Source organism: Gallus gallus, chromosome 6 (assembly GCF_016699485.2).
Source record: "Gallus gallus isolate bGalGal1 chromosome 6, bGalGal1.mat.broiler.GRCg7b, whole genome shotgun sequence".
Lineage (NCBI taxonomy): Eukaryota > Metazoa > Chordata > Aves > Galliformes > Phasianidae > Gallus > Gallus gallus.
In genome coordinates this window covers 28,482,205-28,498,052 of record NC_052537.1, presented here as the reverse complement: position 1 = coordinate 28,498,052, position 15,848 = coordinate 28,482,205, and the positions used below count along the sequence as shown (strand labels likewise).

The 15,848-nt window shown below is 39.0% G+C and overlaps 1 protein-coding gene across 7 annotated transcripts in view; it reads left to right on the top strand.

The window, feature by feature from the left end:
• The window catches only part of CCDC186 (coiled-coil domain containing 186), a 32,792-nt gene that overhangs the window by 2,118 nt on the left and 14,826 nt on the right, over window positions 1–15,848 (top strand). For 3 of the 7 annotated variants that reach the window (XM_015288959.4, XM_015288955.4, XM_004942290.5), the window contains exons 2-5: window positions 9,812–10,520; window positions 12,329–12,455; window positions 14,361–14,489; window positions 15,407–15,619. In XM_015288959.4, the coding sequence (XP_015144445.2) occupies window positions 9,826–10,520; window positions 12,329–12,455; window positions 14,361–14,489; window positions 15,407–15,619 (1,164 nt within the window). In that variant the 5' untranslated portion in view covers window positions 9,812–9,825. Of the gene's footprint in view, window positions 1–258; window positions 359–1,137; window positions 7,592–9,058; window positions 9,443–9,811; window positions 10,521–12,328; window positions 12,456–14,360; window positions 14,490–15,406; window positions 15,620–15,848 lie in introns of those variants that run through there. The other 4 variants (XM_046943119.1, XM_040703003.2, XM_015288957.4 and 1 more) reach the window with 3 other exon arrangements.

Below are 15,848 nucleotides of genomic sequence, written 5' to 3'. Positions count from 1 at the left end.
ATCTTCAAACCATAGACTGAGACTCTGCTGCCTCAAATGAAAGCAAAAAAGTCTCCTTGGAAACAAATCATCCTCTGAAGGGAGGAAATGCAGGAAAAAATCATGATCCTGACTTCAAGAAGTGCTTGAAATACTGTAGGTAATAGTTCCTCTCATATTAATTAGCAGAAGTTCATCCTCTTTAGAGCAAACAGTTGACTAATTCAGATCTTTAAAGACTTTTTTTTATTTCTGCCTGTTTGTTTATTTTTCCCTCAGGGATGCTGGAGAAACTCTGCAAGGAGATCAGATTTGGAAACAGTAGTGCTCTACCATCCTCATGAGTGGTGTTTTTCAGTATGCAGAAGTCAGGCAGATGGTAATGCTGTGGTTGGTTGTGTGTTCTGGAAATGCCCTTTGAAAATAGCATTGGTTGCAAATGTGCTGGTGTCTTCCACGCCCAACAAGCTGAGACCAGTATCTTGCATGACACTACAGTTTTGTAAGGTCTGTCTGCTCTAATTTGTACCTTACAGACAAGACTTATTACTCAGTTAACAAAGGAGAAGACCTGTCATAGAATGTGTGCATTGTCTACGTAGTGATCTCAGTCATAATTTGCATTTCTTTCCTTCTCTTAATGCACTCTGTTTTGCACATATCATTGTCAGAATGTGAATGCAGACATGATAGCGGTAATAACTAGCTGGCTGCTAACTTAGCTTTCTGAACAGAGTTGAAGGTGTGATGCTAAACCTCCTGCACGGTTATAGTGGTGCTGTTTCTGGTACTGCATCTGTTGCTGAGTGTAGGTGAGACCAGTTGGCTTGGAAGAGTTATATACTGAAGAAACTAGTGACAGAAGACTAGAAGTCTGTGTGTAATCCCTTAATTATTGAAGCTTTGTTTGTAGTTTAAGGTAAAAGGACGCTGTTAGTAAATGTTTTTTCCCTGAGACACGGGCTTCTAACATTGTGTCTAGTATGCAAAACAAACAAAAACCTCAGCCTCTCAGCATACCAAATGACTTGTGTTATAGCGGGGAATAAATCCAATCCCACTTGTTAAACCTTAATAGATAAATTTTATTTGGAGTTGTGCTGTTACTTGGTTCTGTATGTGGACTTACTGTGACCATGTTATTAACCACCTGAAAAAGATCAGGAGAAACCTAGTGCTACCTTGAAGGAATTCATTCAATGCTCAACTACTTAACTTGTGACTTAAGCGAAGTTGAAATATGAGTAATCCTCGTCTTCTAAAGTACTTGACTCATGCTAAAAGAATTGGCGGTATACTGAGCTTTGTACCTTGACACTGCTGTGGGGTCACACAGTCAGCATTTATATAAAGATTTGAAGGAAAATAATTGAGCTTAAGTATTAAACTGATAAAAACAGGGATATCTAGAGAGTATCCACTGTGTATCCACACACACCTGCTTCTTTCTCTCCAGGATTTTAAATCAAAGCAAGTCTTTGTGTGAGCTGCAGCAGGGAGCTATGTCAAGTTCTGCCTGGTCTGGAGAACTCGCTGTCCCAGCACACAGTCAGCTTTACTGCTTCTATAGTGAATCACACAAACCCTATCTGCACTGGAGTCCTCTAGCTTTTCAGTGTAGATAGGACTGTTGTTACATCTTCCTTCTCAGTACTACTGGCTGATATCTCATTAAGTCCTGTGTATTTTGCTTAATTTAGAACCAGCATCTTGTATTTGAAATAGGGTGAAAGTAAATTAGTGGTGGGAGAGTTCAGCACAGGTGAGACTTGAGTGGTTTTCTTCTGTTTCCTCCATGGTACACTGATGGCCTTCCTGTATTTTGGTTGCAGAAGACCTCGTGGTCATCCTCTGTCAGTTTTGTGTGGTAAGCAGGCAGCGTTGGTGAACATCATCTCTTCTGAAGCCGTTCAGTTTCTGTTTTTCTCTTAAATATTTTGGTGTTTTTTCAACCCTGCTTATTCTGTTGTTTCATCACTTCTAAAACTGGGTGGCATGCTGCTTTGCTTATGTAACCAAGAGAACAGGTGGCTTTTTTTAAAGCCTTTGAATTTATATGTCACCTGCTAGTTTATGTTGAAATATCTGGCTTTGTGCACCTTTCTATCCCTGTCCCTTTTGATTTAGCTGAATTGCATAGCAAAGGAGATAAGTTTCTCTTACTTCAGTTTGCCACGAGTTCAGAAACCCATACAGATAGGGAAGGTTAGTGAGTTTTACAAGCTGTCTGAAGAGACTGCTGCTTAAGGGTGTTTACTTAGATTTTTATGATGAATCTCCAGTGGAGATTACTTTGGTGTGATGCCATCTAGAAAAGCAAAGTAAATAACAGCAGCAGTTGGTCCAGTACAGGGTTTGAGAAAGGACTGAGAAATAATGATTTCAAATTACAATGTAGAGATAGTTGCTGTGAAGCAAGTTGGGGGAGAGGGGACAGTTCTATAGGTAGGTGTTTTCCTTTAAATATACTGACTTTGGAGATGTGCAGTGTTTACTTATAGTACAAGCTACAGTGGCACTGTGACTGTATACATGTTGAGGTGATGTCCATCCTGAGATCCCTACTTCTGGCATTGTGGGCTTCTTGTGTCAGTGGCATCAGATTTTTCTGTTGCTTATCCATTTGCCTGGCCTGATGGTGGTACTTCATACCCTGCTGACTCTTGGCATCATCTGCTCATGAGCCATGGAATGCTTAATCACTTCTCCCCTTGTTCCCCACCTACACTCTGAAATGTACCGTGGCAGCTTTGGGTCATTAGACTTCAGTCCATTGCTTAAAGGAAGTTTGAGTACTCTGTTGTGACAGATATAACATGAAGATGGCTTTGTAAATTTAGGTTATAATTCTGCTTAAAAATAAGGTTTTTTTCTGATGCTATGAAGCTTTGGCTGGATGCTTTTCGTATTTCCAGAAGTGGAGAGTGCATGTGGTTGTGGCTAATGATGTGAGAACTGTGGTTCTGTGATGTTTTTTTAATTGTGTGCAAGCCTATTTGGTGGAGAGGGGGTGATGCTGTCTTTGCCAGTGTGTCTGCTACAAGGTCTCATAGCACAGCTATGGGGGAAAGCTTTTATCCAAACGTGATGCAAACCGTTTATTGTTGAAAGAAACTGACGTAATTGGTTGCAACTGACAAATTATTGTCTAATGGGTGGTGGTTGGGTATGTCTGGTATTCAATATACTGCATTTATCATATTAACTTCTGTTAACAGAATGTTTACTCCTCTTTCAGAAGCTTATGTGCCTCAGAGTCACTTATCTCAATACTCTTCACTCTTAAAATCCACTCTACTTTGAACAAGTCTTTGTTAAATGTGTGCACTCCAGAAGCATTACTCCCTCTCTCCCTTTCTTCTCCCCCTTTCTCGACTGTGTAGCTACGCTTTGCAGCCTAAATATGTTCTTTTTCTGTTCCAGCAGTGATTTTTATCTCGTGGGACCTAAACGAGCCAGTCTGTTTGCTTACAATACCACCCTAGACACACACTTCTGTCCTGTGCTCTATTTCTGGTAAAAGCCCAAATGTGACAGTTTCTAGGTGACAAGATACAGTTTCTTTTTTCCCTTATTGTCAGTAAATTTTCTCTAAAGCCCAACTTAGAGAGTATTTCCTGTAGTTCTGTCATTTAGTTTCCTTTAGAAGTGTTTTGAAATTGTCTGAAAATAAAGCCTCTTTGTTCTCCATTAATAGAAGAATGGCGTGGCTTGGCCCAAGCTGTGTTTTATGAAATATAACGTTAATAGTGCATCTGCATAGGGAGTTCTTTGTGGTCTGGGATTTACAAGAGTTCTGTTCATTTTCCTTAAGGAGACCGAAAAGACAGGTGGTTTGAAATGGCATGGTACTGACTTAAAGTGTACCAAGTTGTCGGTGCATGTCTGTAGTATTAGGCCAGCAGCCTGTAGAAGGTTGTGTTCCCCCTTAGATTGTGCAGACAGTGGGAAGCTCATAGAGCATTACTTTCATTGTGAATTACCTTTCGTTGGCTGGGAAATACGTAGCAGAGAGTGAAGATTTTTATGATATAATGGGTTGCCTGATTGACACAGCCCAAGGCAGAATGTGTCAAGAACATCTCTAATGAGTAGAATGTATGTACTTGTCAGTGGAGGAGAAAGAGAAGATTGCATGTTATAGAAACAACTTTTTTTTCCCATGGTCAGTGAATGGATTCTGAGTTGAGAACTTGTTTTTGCTTTGTGACTGATAATAGGCAGAATGAAGCAGAAGAGGAGAGCAGGAAGAAGAAAATGCTTTAACTTTGCAGTTAAAAGGATAGATCTTAACTCTGTTAATACCAAGAAAATATAGAATTCTTAAATTTTCAAATGGTGTTCTTCTAGTTCAGTTGAATAGAGGGATTAGGATGGTGGTTCAATGTAGGTATTGTTTGAAATTTTTTTTATTCATAGTCTTGTTAATAGAGTTGTACCTGTAGAAGCTCTCTGTTGCTAGCATGTGTTCTGATACCTATGCATTTATTAATAGGAATGTCTAATCACGTTACACACTTGTTTTATATATACACTAATAAATCTTGGATTACTAAGCAATCAAATAAATGTTCAGAGATATCATCACTAGCTCTGCTGGTAATTCTTTTTCTATTTCCCTGTAAAAATACAATTATAAACAAGTACCTAACTGACATAATGCAATGCATCATCGTAGTAAGGATATAGTACTGTAGTTATATATGCACATTATTTCAGAGTTCAAACTAACATGGTGTAGCACGTTATGTGCTCAGGTTGCAGAAGTGAGAGCAAATCTTGTCTAAGAAAAAGAGCTGCTTGACTTGTCTGCTTAGCAGCTGGATTTAATGGGACAAGTTAAGACCTTTATCTTACTAGCTGGTAGTTTACAGATCAGGTCTGTACTGTTAAAGTAGCTAAATATTAAACATTATTTGACTAGATTTTTAAGTCATTTAAAACCTCGAGATAGATTACGTGCAGACAATGGAATGTAAATGGATATAATCTAGATGAATTCCAATAGACTGTAAGTTTTGACTTCTTACATGCAGTAGTTCTGCAAGCATTTTTGTACATTAAGACCTTATCTATGAGTAGCCCCTGAGGCCAGGGCTTAACAGTCTCTTACAGTGCCTGCTACTAAGCTACCTAGAAGAATTTTTCTTTTTTTGTCACTTTACAGGATTATGTGTCAAGGTATTTGAAGTTCACCATAGATCAATACCTATCTTGTAGCAGATGCTTCACTGAAGAGCTTGAATGTCTGTCACATTAGGGTTTTTATCACCTGATTAGCAGGGTATAGAGAATGTTTCTCTGTTCTAAAGACAGTGAGTGAAAAAAGCACTGCTCATTTCCGGAGTCTTTGCTTGCTTTCACATATGACTGTGAGACATTTCTTCCTTTAGAAGTTGCTGTGTTGTTCATCGTATCTGCAGGCTATCAAAATCTTCCTGATTTTAATCCCAGTCAATTTTGCTACCAGCAATTTGGCAGACAAGCACATCTCAGTTACAGTAGTATGAGAGAAGGTTGCAAGCCTTATAGTTATAGCCATTAATGTTCTGTGTGCTGTGGCAGAAGTTAAACTACTTCTTTAAGTACTAATGCAATATTTAAATTGGATATAATATGCTGATGCAGATGTAAACTTAATTGTTGCAAATCCTGTGAGATAATGGAGGAGGACTGTGTGCTTCTTTGAAAAACACATCAGCAAAGATCAAAACAGTCTCTATGAAAGAAGAAAAAGCAACCAACCAAAGTTTTGCTTTTTGTGAATGTGACAATTCCGTAGTGTAAAAACACAGTGAGGCATTTGGGTAGGTTGTGCTCAGTTCCACGGGGCTGCAGGGGAGGCTGGCTAGTTGGGTGTTCCTCCTCCTCATATCACAAAGTTTTGAATCGGGCGTTACCTCTTGCTTTGCTTTCTGTTTCTGTGCTGTGGGAAGACGCAGACAACTGCCTTCTGGGCTTTGTGCAGTAGGGCAGGAACCTGCTACAGATGTGTGCAAGCAGGGAGGTGTGGGACCAGCTGGGTGGAGGCCTGCTCAGACCCTCTGTGTGAGTGCTAGGCCTGGCAGGGAGCCTCACGGCCAGGGCAACTTGGCACGTGTTACACCGAACGTGCAGCACTCTACGGAAATGACTGGGTATTCCAGGCATGTAAGCAGGCACGCTGGGGCTGGGCCAATCTTGAATGTGGTAACTGGAGAAGTTTCTGCCCTGGGCATTTTACGGAGACTTGGTGGTGGTTACATCCTGTTGTGGTGCAGGCAGCAGAGGGCTGTTGTGCTGGTGTCAGACCTCACAGGGAAGTGATGGAAGAGCGGGGTACTTCTGCTGTGTTGCTCAGGTGTTCGGTCACTGAGGAAGGAGCAGAGCAGCTGGTTGAAGCTGGAGAATGCAGTGCGTATCTGGCAGCACTTGGCTTTCACTGATTCCTAGGCGCAGGCCTGCCTTCGTGCATTAATAACATAGTGCTAAGTGAAGCAGTTGGTTTGCATTTTTCATTGTTTATGGCACCTTCTGAAGGTAGTGTAAAATACACTAAGATCACCAAGATATCTTTTCTCCATGCAGTATTAGGTGAGAAAGTGAAACCACAATTTCATTATTTCCCGAAATTTTGGAAGAGTCATTTATAGCAATATGTAAGATAGTAGAAGCTGGATGCAAAACATAGAAAAACCACCAGCTACTGTCTAATTAGGTACCTGGCTTGAGATCTGCTATATTTGCATGTGTGGTGTGAATTGGTAGCATTTCATTTCAGCTGGCTGCAGCTAGGCTAGTGGGGTTGATGTTGTTAAGCTACTTTAGCATGAAGGGTTTTGTGTACAAAGCAGGAGCTTTTTCTTGACAATTGTTACTGCAGTTTTCTGTCTGGTCTTATCTACTATATTTTGGTGCCTGAGGTGGATGTGACAAACTTGGACTATGCAGGAGACCTATTTGATGGTCAGGGTGGACTGGCATTAGCAGTTACTCCAATATGAAGATAAATTCTGATCCTATGGTTAAGTTTTATTTCTATTTAAAAGATAGTAGTTCAAATATGAAAACTTGTCCTATTTAGTGGCAGAAGGAGAAGAATTGTTTAGGGCATGAACAGCTTCACATAGATGTGAGTGGATAGATGTAATTATATAGTATATTATATACAAATATAGTATATTATATACAGTATATTGGCATTGGAAAGGCTGGGAATGCTTTTAATGTAGTAACTTGTATTCTGGGCAGCACTGAAATGTAGAGCAGGTCTGGAAATACTGAATGCTCATAATGTACTCTTCATGCTTTACCAGATCAGTGCAGTCACTGTTTGAATTCCCCACGCATTAATTCAAAACCTACACTTTGTTCACAGTTGATGACGGCCCATCGTACATGGAGTCAGTGGTGTTTTATTGCTCTGTAATTACCTGAATTATGCAAATGATTTTATTTCTTCTTCCAGAGAGATTAGTCTTAGTCTGTAATATTAATTCACAGTTGTATTGCTGAAGGAAATAACAAGATGAAAAATTGGTATTCTTGCTAATACACGGTTTCTGTTTTTCACCTGTTGCTGTCTTAGGAAGAGAGATACCATCTGGTTTGTTGACTGGACTGGAAATTTTAGGTATGACAAACCTGAAAGTTCCATGCCTCATTTTACCGTTGCTTTTCTTGTGGGAGTTAACTGCAGCAGCTGGGCAGCACTGAGCAGCTTTGAGACAGTAACACATCTAACAGCTACACATTTGGGGGATTTGATAATGCTTTAGAAAGTACTTCAGAAAGGGCTTAAAATAAGCCAAAAATTATCTCTGATCATTCCAGAGAAACTGCCAGCAAGAACTTAGACTACAGTGACTGCCCTAGAAAAAAATTGTGCCTTGGCTTTATACTAATGCAGTGACTTTCTGTGGCCAGGTCTGCAGAGTGTGGGGCTGCGAGCTGTCTGTGACAGGAATGTGAACAACTGCATCATTTGCACATTATTTCATGGCTATTGACTGTTAAATCTGCCGTCCTCAAATCATTACTTTTAACAGCTTTTTAATTAAGTAGGAGCTAGTTCTGTTCTGCTGCTGTCAAGCTGAATAATTTTTCTTCTAGCTGCATTCATTTTCTTTGCTGATATAGGCTGTCTGTGGGTTTCGGTTGTTTTTAGAGCAACAGCACACTGTGATTTCAGTACTGGGAGAAGTTATCAAAAAGTAGATACCCAAAGAGCAGTTGTTTTGGCTGCACAAATAAAGTGGATGGTTTTGTTGGCTCTGGGACTGACTGAAGTGTAAATATTTGGAAGCAGAGGAAGAGGGGTCGTGGATTTTACTAGTATCAGAGATTTCCTTGTAAGTCTTGTGAGATGTTCACAAGTTTCACATGGGTTGTTGTGTAAAAACACCTGTATTCTCACCTCTGTTTTCATTTGTTGCTCCATTTGTTGTTCCTATTGATTTGTCCTGTTCTAGAGGATGTGTCATTCAGATTTGTTTTGAAACCAAAAAGGAGAAGTTGTCTGCTTGTTACTGTGTACAGTACTGTGTACGAATTGTCTTTTGATGATTTGTGACTATTAGCACAGCATGTTCCCTTTCATACTCAGCCCTGCATTCATTTTACACCTTCCTCTTGTTGATGAACAGGTGCTGGGTTTGGGTAGTAGGAGTGGGTTTGTTTGCTTGGGTTTCCTGGTAGAAACGGCTCCACTGAGGCTGCAGCTTTTTTCCTTGTCTGATTTTCTTCCCAGTAATGTAAGGTGATGGTGGTAGCAGTAAGTCACAGATATAATGGAATTTGTGTATCCCCCTGTCTTAATGGTATAAGGCGCAGTACTTAGTGTTGGTTAATAAGGCAGAGGCTCTGGAGAGGACAAGTTGTACAAAGGGCTTCCTTTCAGTCTGATTCCAAGTGCAGTCTGCAGTGTGTAGCTGAACAGCTTTGTGCGAAACATGAGATAAAGCAAGTATGAAAACATGCCTCATGTTGCAAGATGGTGAAGTTGCTTTTGATGTAATTGTTAGAAGAGCAAAGCTGAATTTGTGAATTAAAGAGAAAATGCTTCTGTTCATGCATAGACTAATTTATCCAGTATTAGCAGGATGAGATTGCATCTGAAAGTTATGACTGCTGTAATGAATTTCTGCTGATGGAAAGAGTGTGTTAAGAGCTTCGTGTGCGTGCTAAAAACGCCAGCAGTCTTTCCAGACACCTGACCATCTGGGATACTGAAAAAGATGCAGCATTATACCCAGGCTCTTCCAAAAACATGCTGGCTATCTGGATCACAGTATGGTGTCCTTCTAAAAAGAACACTTCCTACATAGCTTTTCAACTCCTGAAGTTTTTGCTCTGCAAGCTACTTTTTGAGAGCGCAAATCTGCTGCAGACCATCTGTGCTCATCCAGAGGGATTTCAGTTGCTTGCAAGTGGAAGGGGAAAAGAGAATCTCACCCTGAGCCTGTTCCTTCTTCTGAGTTGTTGGGTACGGATGCATTTGACTGTATGAGTAAGTAGGTGAGGATGTGACAATAAGGAAATGTATTCTGGCCTGGATGAGGGAGTCACCCTGTTTTGTTTAAAACAAAGAGTGAGTGAGGGCATATTACTGCTTTCAAATCACAGGAAAATGAAAGCTATGTTTCTAGAGTTGTTTGTTTTTTAATGTCTGAATTTTTTTCAAGAATGATTGCTTGGACTCTTTCTGGTTTAAAATAATTATTAATTCTAAAAACACTTGTCTAAATATTTTTGCCTGTTGAATTTTACCTTCCAGTAGCCTTTCTTTCTCCTTCCTCAATTTTCATTTTGATTTGGACTGTAATATGTTGTCTAATATGAATTGTTCTTCTAGATTTCTGAAGGAATATGATGGAGGAGTATTCACCAGGAATGCAGAGCACGCTGGAGCCAGTCGGTCTGTCAGAGGAGGCCTCTTACCACTCCTCAGATAGCAAGAAGTCATGTGAAACATCGGGAATGAAGGACTGCTCAAGCATCAGTTGCACTGGAGATGATGTTGGTGTTTTGGAAGCAGAACCGAGGTTGTTGTCTTCAGACCGGGATTCAGCAGCTGCTGACATGAGTGGTGGTGGAGGCCTGACAGAAAGGCAGGAGCAGCAGTGTGCTCCTCTTGACCACAGTGAAGGGCAGGACTGCGGTGCCAATACCTGTTCTGAAATAAGGGTAGAAGGCTCCATGGAAACAGGGTGCTTATCTAAGGAAGAATTTGGACAAGATCCAAAAACTAATCAGACAGAACAATCATTAATAGAACTACTGCAGGAGCTAAGGGAGGAATCGGACCTTGTGAGAAAATCTGGTGATAAAATCTATTCGGAAAGCCCTTATGACACAGACTGCACAAAGAAGCTTATTTCCACAATACAACAGACTTCTTCACAGGAGGATTTGCTGAAGGAAATAGAATCTGAACTCTTATCTACAGATTTTTCCAAAGAATGCAAATGTCCAAATGGTGTGAGGAAGGGTGAACATGCCTTGGCTGTGTTTGATAAATGCGTGCAAGATAAATACCTGCAGCAGGAGCAAACTATAAAAAAGTGAGTGTTTCAGTATTCTCATCAGAAATACTGAGGTATATACTGAACAATTTCAGTTGTGTGAATATGGCATTTTGTTAGGAAACAACTAGTGTTTTGTGAGTTGTTTGAAGTACGGTTAATGACTTTTAAGAATTTTCTTTAAATGAGGAATTATTTTTACCTATTGTGTATGTACTTGTAAGGAAAAATATATGCTTAGATAAAACTTTTATTGCTGCTTACAGAACTGGAAATGAGTGTAATGTTCCTCAACAGAGACATTCTTGTAGCATAGGAGGGGAGGACATCAAACGGAGTGAAAGACAGGGAGAGTCTCCCAAAAAGTAGACACAGTGTTCTATTGTACCTTCCCAGTTAACCTCTGGCATAGAATGTGAGTGAGGAATGTCAATGACAGGAAGCCTTGGGTATGTGTGGTTAGGCAGTCAGTGATTGTTGAGGAGGAGTGGGAATCTGAACTGCTGTTGGGAATGTAGATGATTCTAACTCCAGAAGATGGTAAGTGAACAAGTTAGTTAAGTTTTCTGTGTTTGTTTACCGTAAACTCAAAGGCAGGCCAGAATTTTTCACAGCAGTGGATCAACTACTTACAGACAAATTTAAATACATATCTGCATATATGGCATTTTTTCCTAAAAAAAAAAAAAGTTTTTTTATGTAAATGTATCTTCGGTTTCTCTTTGTTTGTCAGCTGGTATCCCTGGAGTAGTGACTTTTGGGGACTCATCTTCAGAGTGCAAAGCTGCTGTGGAGCATTTTATGTTTGGTCCAGAGGACATTCTGAGTAGTTGATTTTTGTCCCTTCACTTATGATGAGCAGTATTTCCTGTAACGTTGTTCTGGAAATAGCCCAGCTGTCTTTTATGATCAGAAATAGGATACATAAGTGAGCAACAGTTGTGTGAATCTCAGTCTGCTTTTAGGATCTGTAATCTTGGAATAGTCGTTACTTCTAAACTGTTTTTTAATCTAAGCTTGCTTTCACCGCTGGTGGTTTTGAAGTCTTTGTAATGTTGAGGCCTTGTTTGTTTAAGGATTTTTCTTGAAAGGGAAGCTGAAGATGAAAGTATGTATCTAAAGGAATGTTTAAATATCTTGTTTGGGTAAATGTATGCCTCTCACAAATTCATGCAATTAGGGGCCTAATTTGCTTCGGTGCTTTTGAAAATATCCACTATTTACTTGCATCTTTAAACATTTAAATTTGTTTGAGACTTCTTATTCAGCAATTCTGACAATACTACTTCTGAGTTTTGTGTATGACTGCTTTATATTGCAGTGCTAGAAGATCAAGCTAAGATTTTTAAGAGTGTGAGCATGGACACTGTCACTGTTGCATAGGACTTAGAAAATCAGGGTTCCATTTCTTTCCAGCTTCTGAACTTCGAGGGTCACTGAGCAGTTCATGCCAGTTCACAAAGGAATACAATACTTGTGTTTTCAGACCTTTGACTGGGGGGAGCTGTGTGGTTGGAAATTGGTGTCTATGAGTACCTTAAAATATTAACCTTTACAGAACTTGCTGCTGGTTCTGTTAGCTGCATGTAGGCATGAAATGTCTCGCTTTGTCATGGACATTAGCAGCCCCAAAATGCTGGAAGCAAGCAGTTTTGTCACAAGTGCTGGTTTAAGATTAAGCTTTTCGTCTTACTTTACTCTCCTTTTTGTAAGGGCTTGGTGGATTTAATCAATGTTTCTGGCTGTAATGGCAATATGTTTGCAAATCAGGAAGAAAAAGGATGCATTTTAAAAATTAAAAAAAAAACAAAGCATCAGAAGTAGCATATTTCTTTTTTTCTTTACAGATTGATTAAAGAAAACAAAAAACATCAAGAACTGATTTTGGAAATCTGCTCGGAAAAGGACAACTTGAAAGATGAATTGAAAAAACGGTCAGAGACAGAAAAGCAGCACCTTAACATTATTAAACAGGTACAGATAACAAAAGAGATGAGGCAGATTGTGTTTTAACTGTATGTGGTGCCAGCATTTAATAGGATGTACTTAGTAGCTCAGGGAGAAAGGTGGGAGTGCCCATGCTCAGGCATCCTGAATGTTTTTACAAGGGTAAAGCCATTCTTCCACTAATTGAGTATTTACTGGTTAAAAATGCTTTGCATCTTTAGCTGAATGATCTGAGTCCAGAAACTCAGTTTAACACGCTCAATATGTGGAAGTCTTTTAGAATCAGAGTTCCAGTTTCACAAGTTGCCTTGTTAAGTAAGTTATGCATACCTTGGCTTTCTGCTGAAGTCAGTGTATGTTTGCTAAAGACACCTTGTGCATTCTGGCAGAATGGTAAATTCAATCCCTTATCCTATTAGTGATTTATTTCTTGCATGTAAACATAAGGGGAACTTATGCAAGTGTTTTATCATGCCTGGTTTGTTCATGGTAATCTTAACTACTGCATCTGCTAGTAGAAGTGAATTAGTGTATTTTCTGTAGTAAATGCTAATAATATGTGGAATAACTATGAAGAGTAGCGCATATTAACTGTGATCTTACGCATTGTTTTGGTATTAGCAGTTAATACATACAGGCATTTGGTGAGTGAGTGGTTCAGAACCGTGACAGGACAAAGAAGAGCATAGGTTCTGCATTGATGTGGGCTGGCTTTAGTGCAGGAAAGAAAGTTATCAAAAGTATTGCATCAGGTGTCACTGCTTCCTGATAATAAAATTTATGAAGGAGTTAAACTTTTGCTTGGAGTTGGATGAGTAAGATGTGTGACACTACTTGCTTGGAGGTGATGTCACAAAATAATGGTTGGGAGTGTAATACTTTTTATATTGAAGTTGAATAGTGGAGTTGTGTGATGTATTGGAGGCTTTTCTTCTCATTTATGAATTGTGTTTTTAATGTGATAATTTCTCACTTAAGTGTTACCTGGTAGCTTTCAAGTAAATGAGGGTTTGTCCATACTCACAACTGCAAGCAAAATGTGTATGCTTGCAGATGTGAAATGTTTTATTATGCTAGGGAAAGATCCACTTGCAGAACTGTAGAGCATGTGATCGCATTCATTGTGTGGTAACAGATATTGTAGTTTGTTCTTGCCTTTTGTCATAGCTTGGAATTGCAAAAAATGCAATACTAGCCCTGACATCTTTATATTTTACAACCCTTTCCCCCACAAAAAAATAAAAAAGACAGACTTCAGTGAATTGGTCCTGCTTGGAACAAGAGGGTAATCATTAAGGAACGATTAGAGCAACCTTTAGACAACATTGCAGTTCATGTAGCCACCACTTACCCTTTTGCTAGTGCTACGCTATGTCCTGTTGTACTGCACTTGTGTGGCTGTGCAGTGCTCTGGGAAGTGTTCCAGTTGGCTGTCAGTAATTATTCTTCAGCTGGATCAGGACTCTGATCTAGTTTGCTGGGTGGCTAAAAATATGTGCCAGCACAATGACTAAGTGCCACCATTGTATTTGCTGAGTTATTTTTCAATGAATTAATTGCTGGTTCAGTTTGGATGCATGACGTCTTTGCTGGCATAGGGTTATGGCACAGGGATATCAACCAAAGAATGGAAGACAAAGTAACTTTGTACAGCAGCCATCTCTGCTGCATTTGCTGTCAATCTTTTTTTTTCTGTAGTAAATCACTGTGCCTCTTGTTTTACTATTTGATGGCACTGTCTCACATAAAATGAAAATTACAACTTTCACGCTTACACTTTATTACAAAGCTAGATGTTAGTATGGTTAGTTGCAGCTTAAAGCACTGGTAAAGATCTGTTGTAGCATATGATTCTGTGAAGTGTTCCTGCCTGTACAAAACATGATCAAAGTCTTATTTTCCCTATAATTATATCATACTGTTGTCTTTTAGCTAGAAGCAAGAATAGAAGAGCTTAATAAAGAAGTGAAAGCTAATAAAGACAAACTTGTAGCTCAAGATGCAGCAGCCAAAAATGCTATTCAACAGTTGCATAAAGAGATGGCCTTTCGAATGGAACAGGTAATAACTTTTAATTACTGAACATCTCATGAATGACCTTGATCTTTTTAGGAAACTTGCAGCATTGGTTGTTAGATCAAGTGGTTAAGTCAAAAATTTCAAGAATAGGAACTACTACCATACAGTTACATATATATTTTTGATAACTATCACTAATGAATTTCTAAATAGCTGTTAACATTCTGGAGTGACTGATGCTTTCTCACAGATACGCATAGGTAGGTGTATGCCATTCAGCCCTTTGGGAAATCTCATATTCCTTACCTGAAAGCTGATCTCAGTTCAGGAGGTGGTAGAAGGTCCAAGTGTCTCTTATTTATCAGATAAGTTAAGCATGAAGTGTTTTTCAGCTTTGTGCTGAAAAAACTCTTATTTTTGTCTCATGACTTACTGGGAACTTTGAATTTTCCCCTTCTTAATATTATGCCAGGTATTTATTGTATGTTCTCTACAGTTCAGTTCCTGATTTTTTTTTATATGAAGCAAAATTTAATGCTGGGGCAGAAGGGAACCCATCTGAAAAATAAGCCACTGAACTGTTGACATCTGGCAAGAAGACAGGGCTGAAACTGTGTTTTTACACAAGTATCGTTTTTATTACTAAAACTTGTCAGATATACTACTTCTGAAATAACTGAATTCTAAATTACTAAAATAGTGGTAATTTGCTTGGTATGTTCAGCTATGAAGCTGCAGCTGCTTAGATAGGTTTTGACTGTTTTGAGTAATTCCAATTGAATTGATTGAACTCTTATCATACTTAAATGGGGATCTAATGTTAATCTTTGCAAAATTGGAGCTGTTGAGTTCTACTTTGTTATGCTAGTATATTTGATGTTTTAGTTATTGCAGTAGTGTCTTACAAAAGCAAAACAGAATGAATCAACCTTGTGTTTCATATTTAAATATTTTTCAAGGCAAATAAGAAATGTGAAGAAGCACGCCATGAGAAGGAAACAATGGTGATGAAATATGTCCGAGGGGAAAAGGAGTCACTTGACCTCCGAAAGGAAAAAGAGATACTTGAGAGAAGAGTGAGAGATGCAAACAAAGAAATTGAAAAGCACACTAATAAAATTAAGCAGCTTTCTCAGGAAAAAGGAAGATTGCACCAGCTCTATGAAACTAAGGTGCTCCAAGTGTTGCTGTGTGACTTGAGTGAATGATTAAAAGTACTGTCAAACAACCTTATCAACACTAGTTTGCTATTATGCCTGGTAAAATAAGCCTGTTTTCATTTGATTTTACTGTGAAAACCACTTTCTGCTTTAGGAAATGAAGGAAGTAACTGATTTCTTACTGTTAGCTTTTTGCTTGTTTGGATCTTTTTAAAGGCTGTAATGACTTTAAATTATTGCA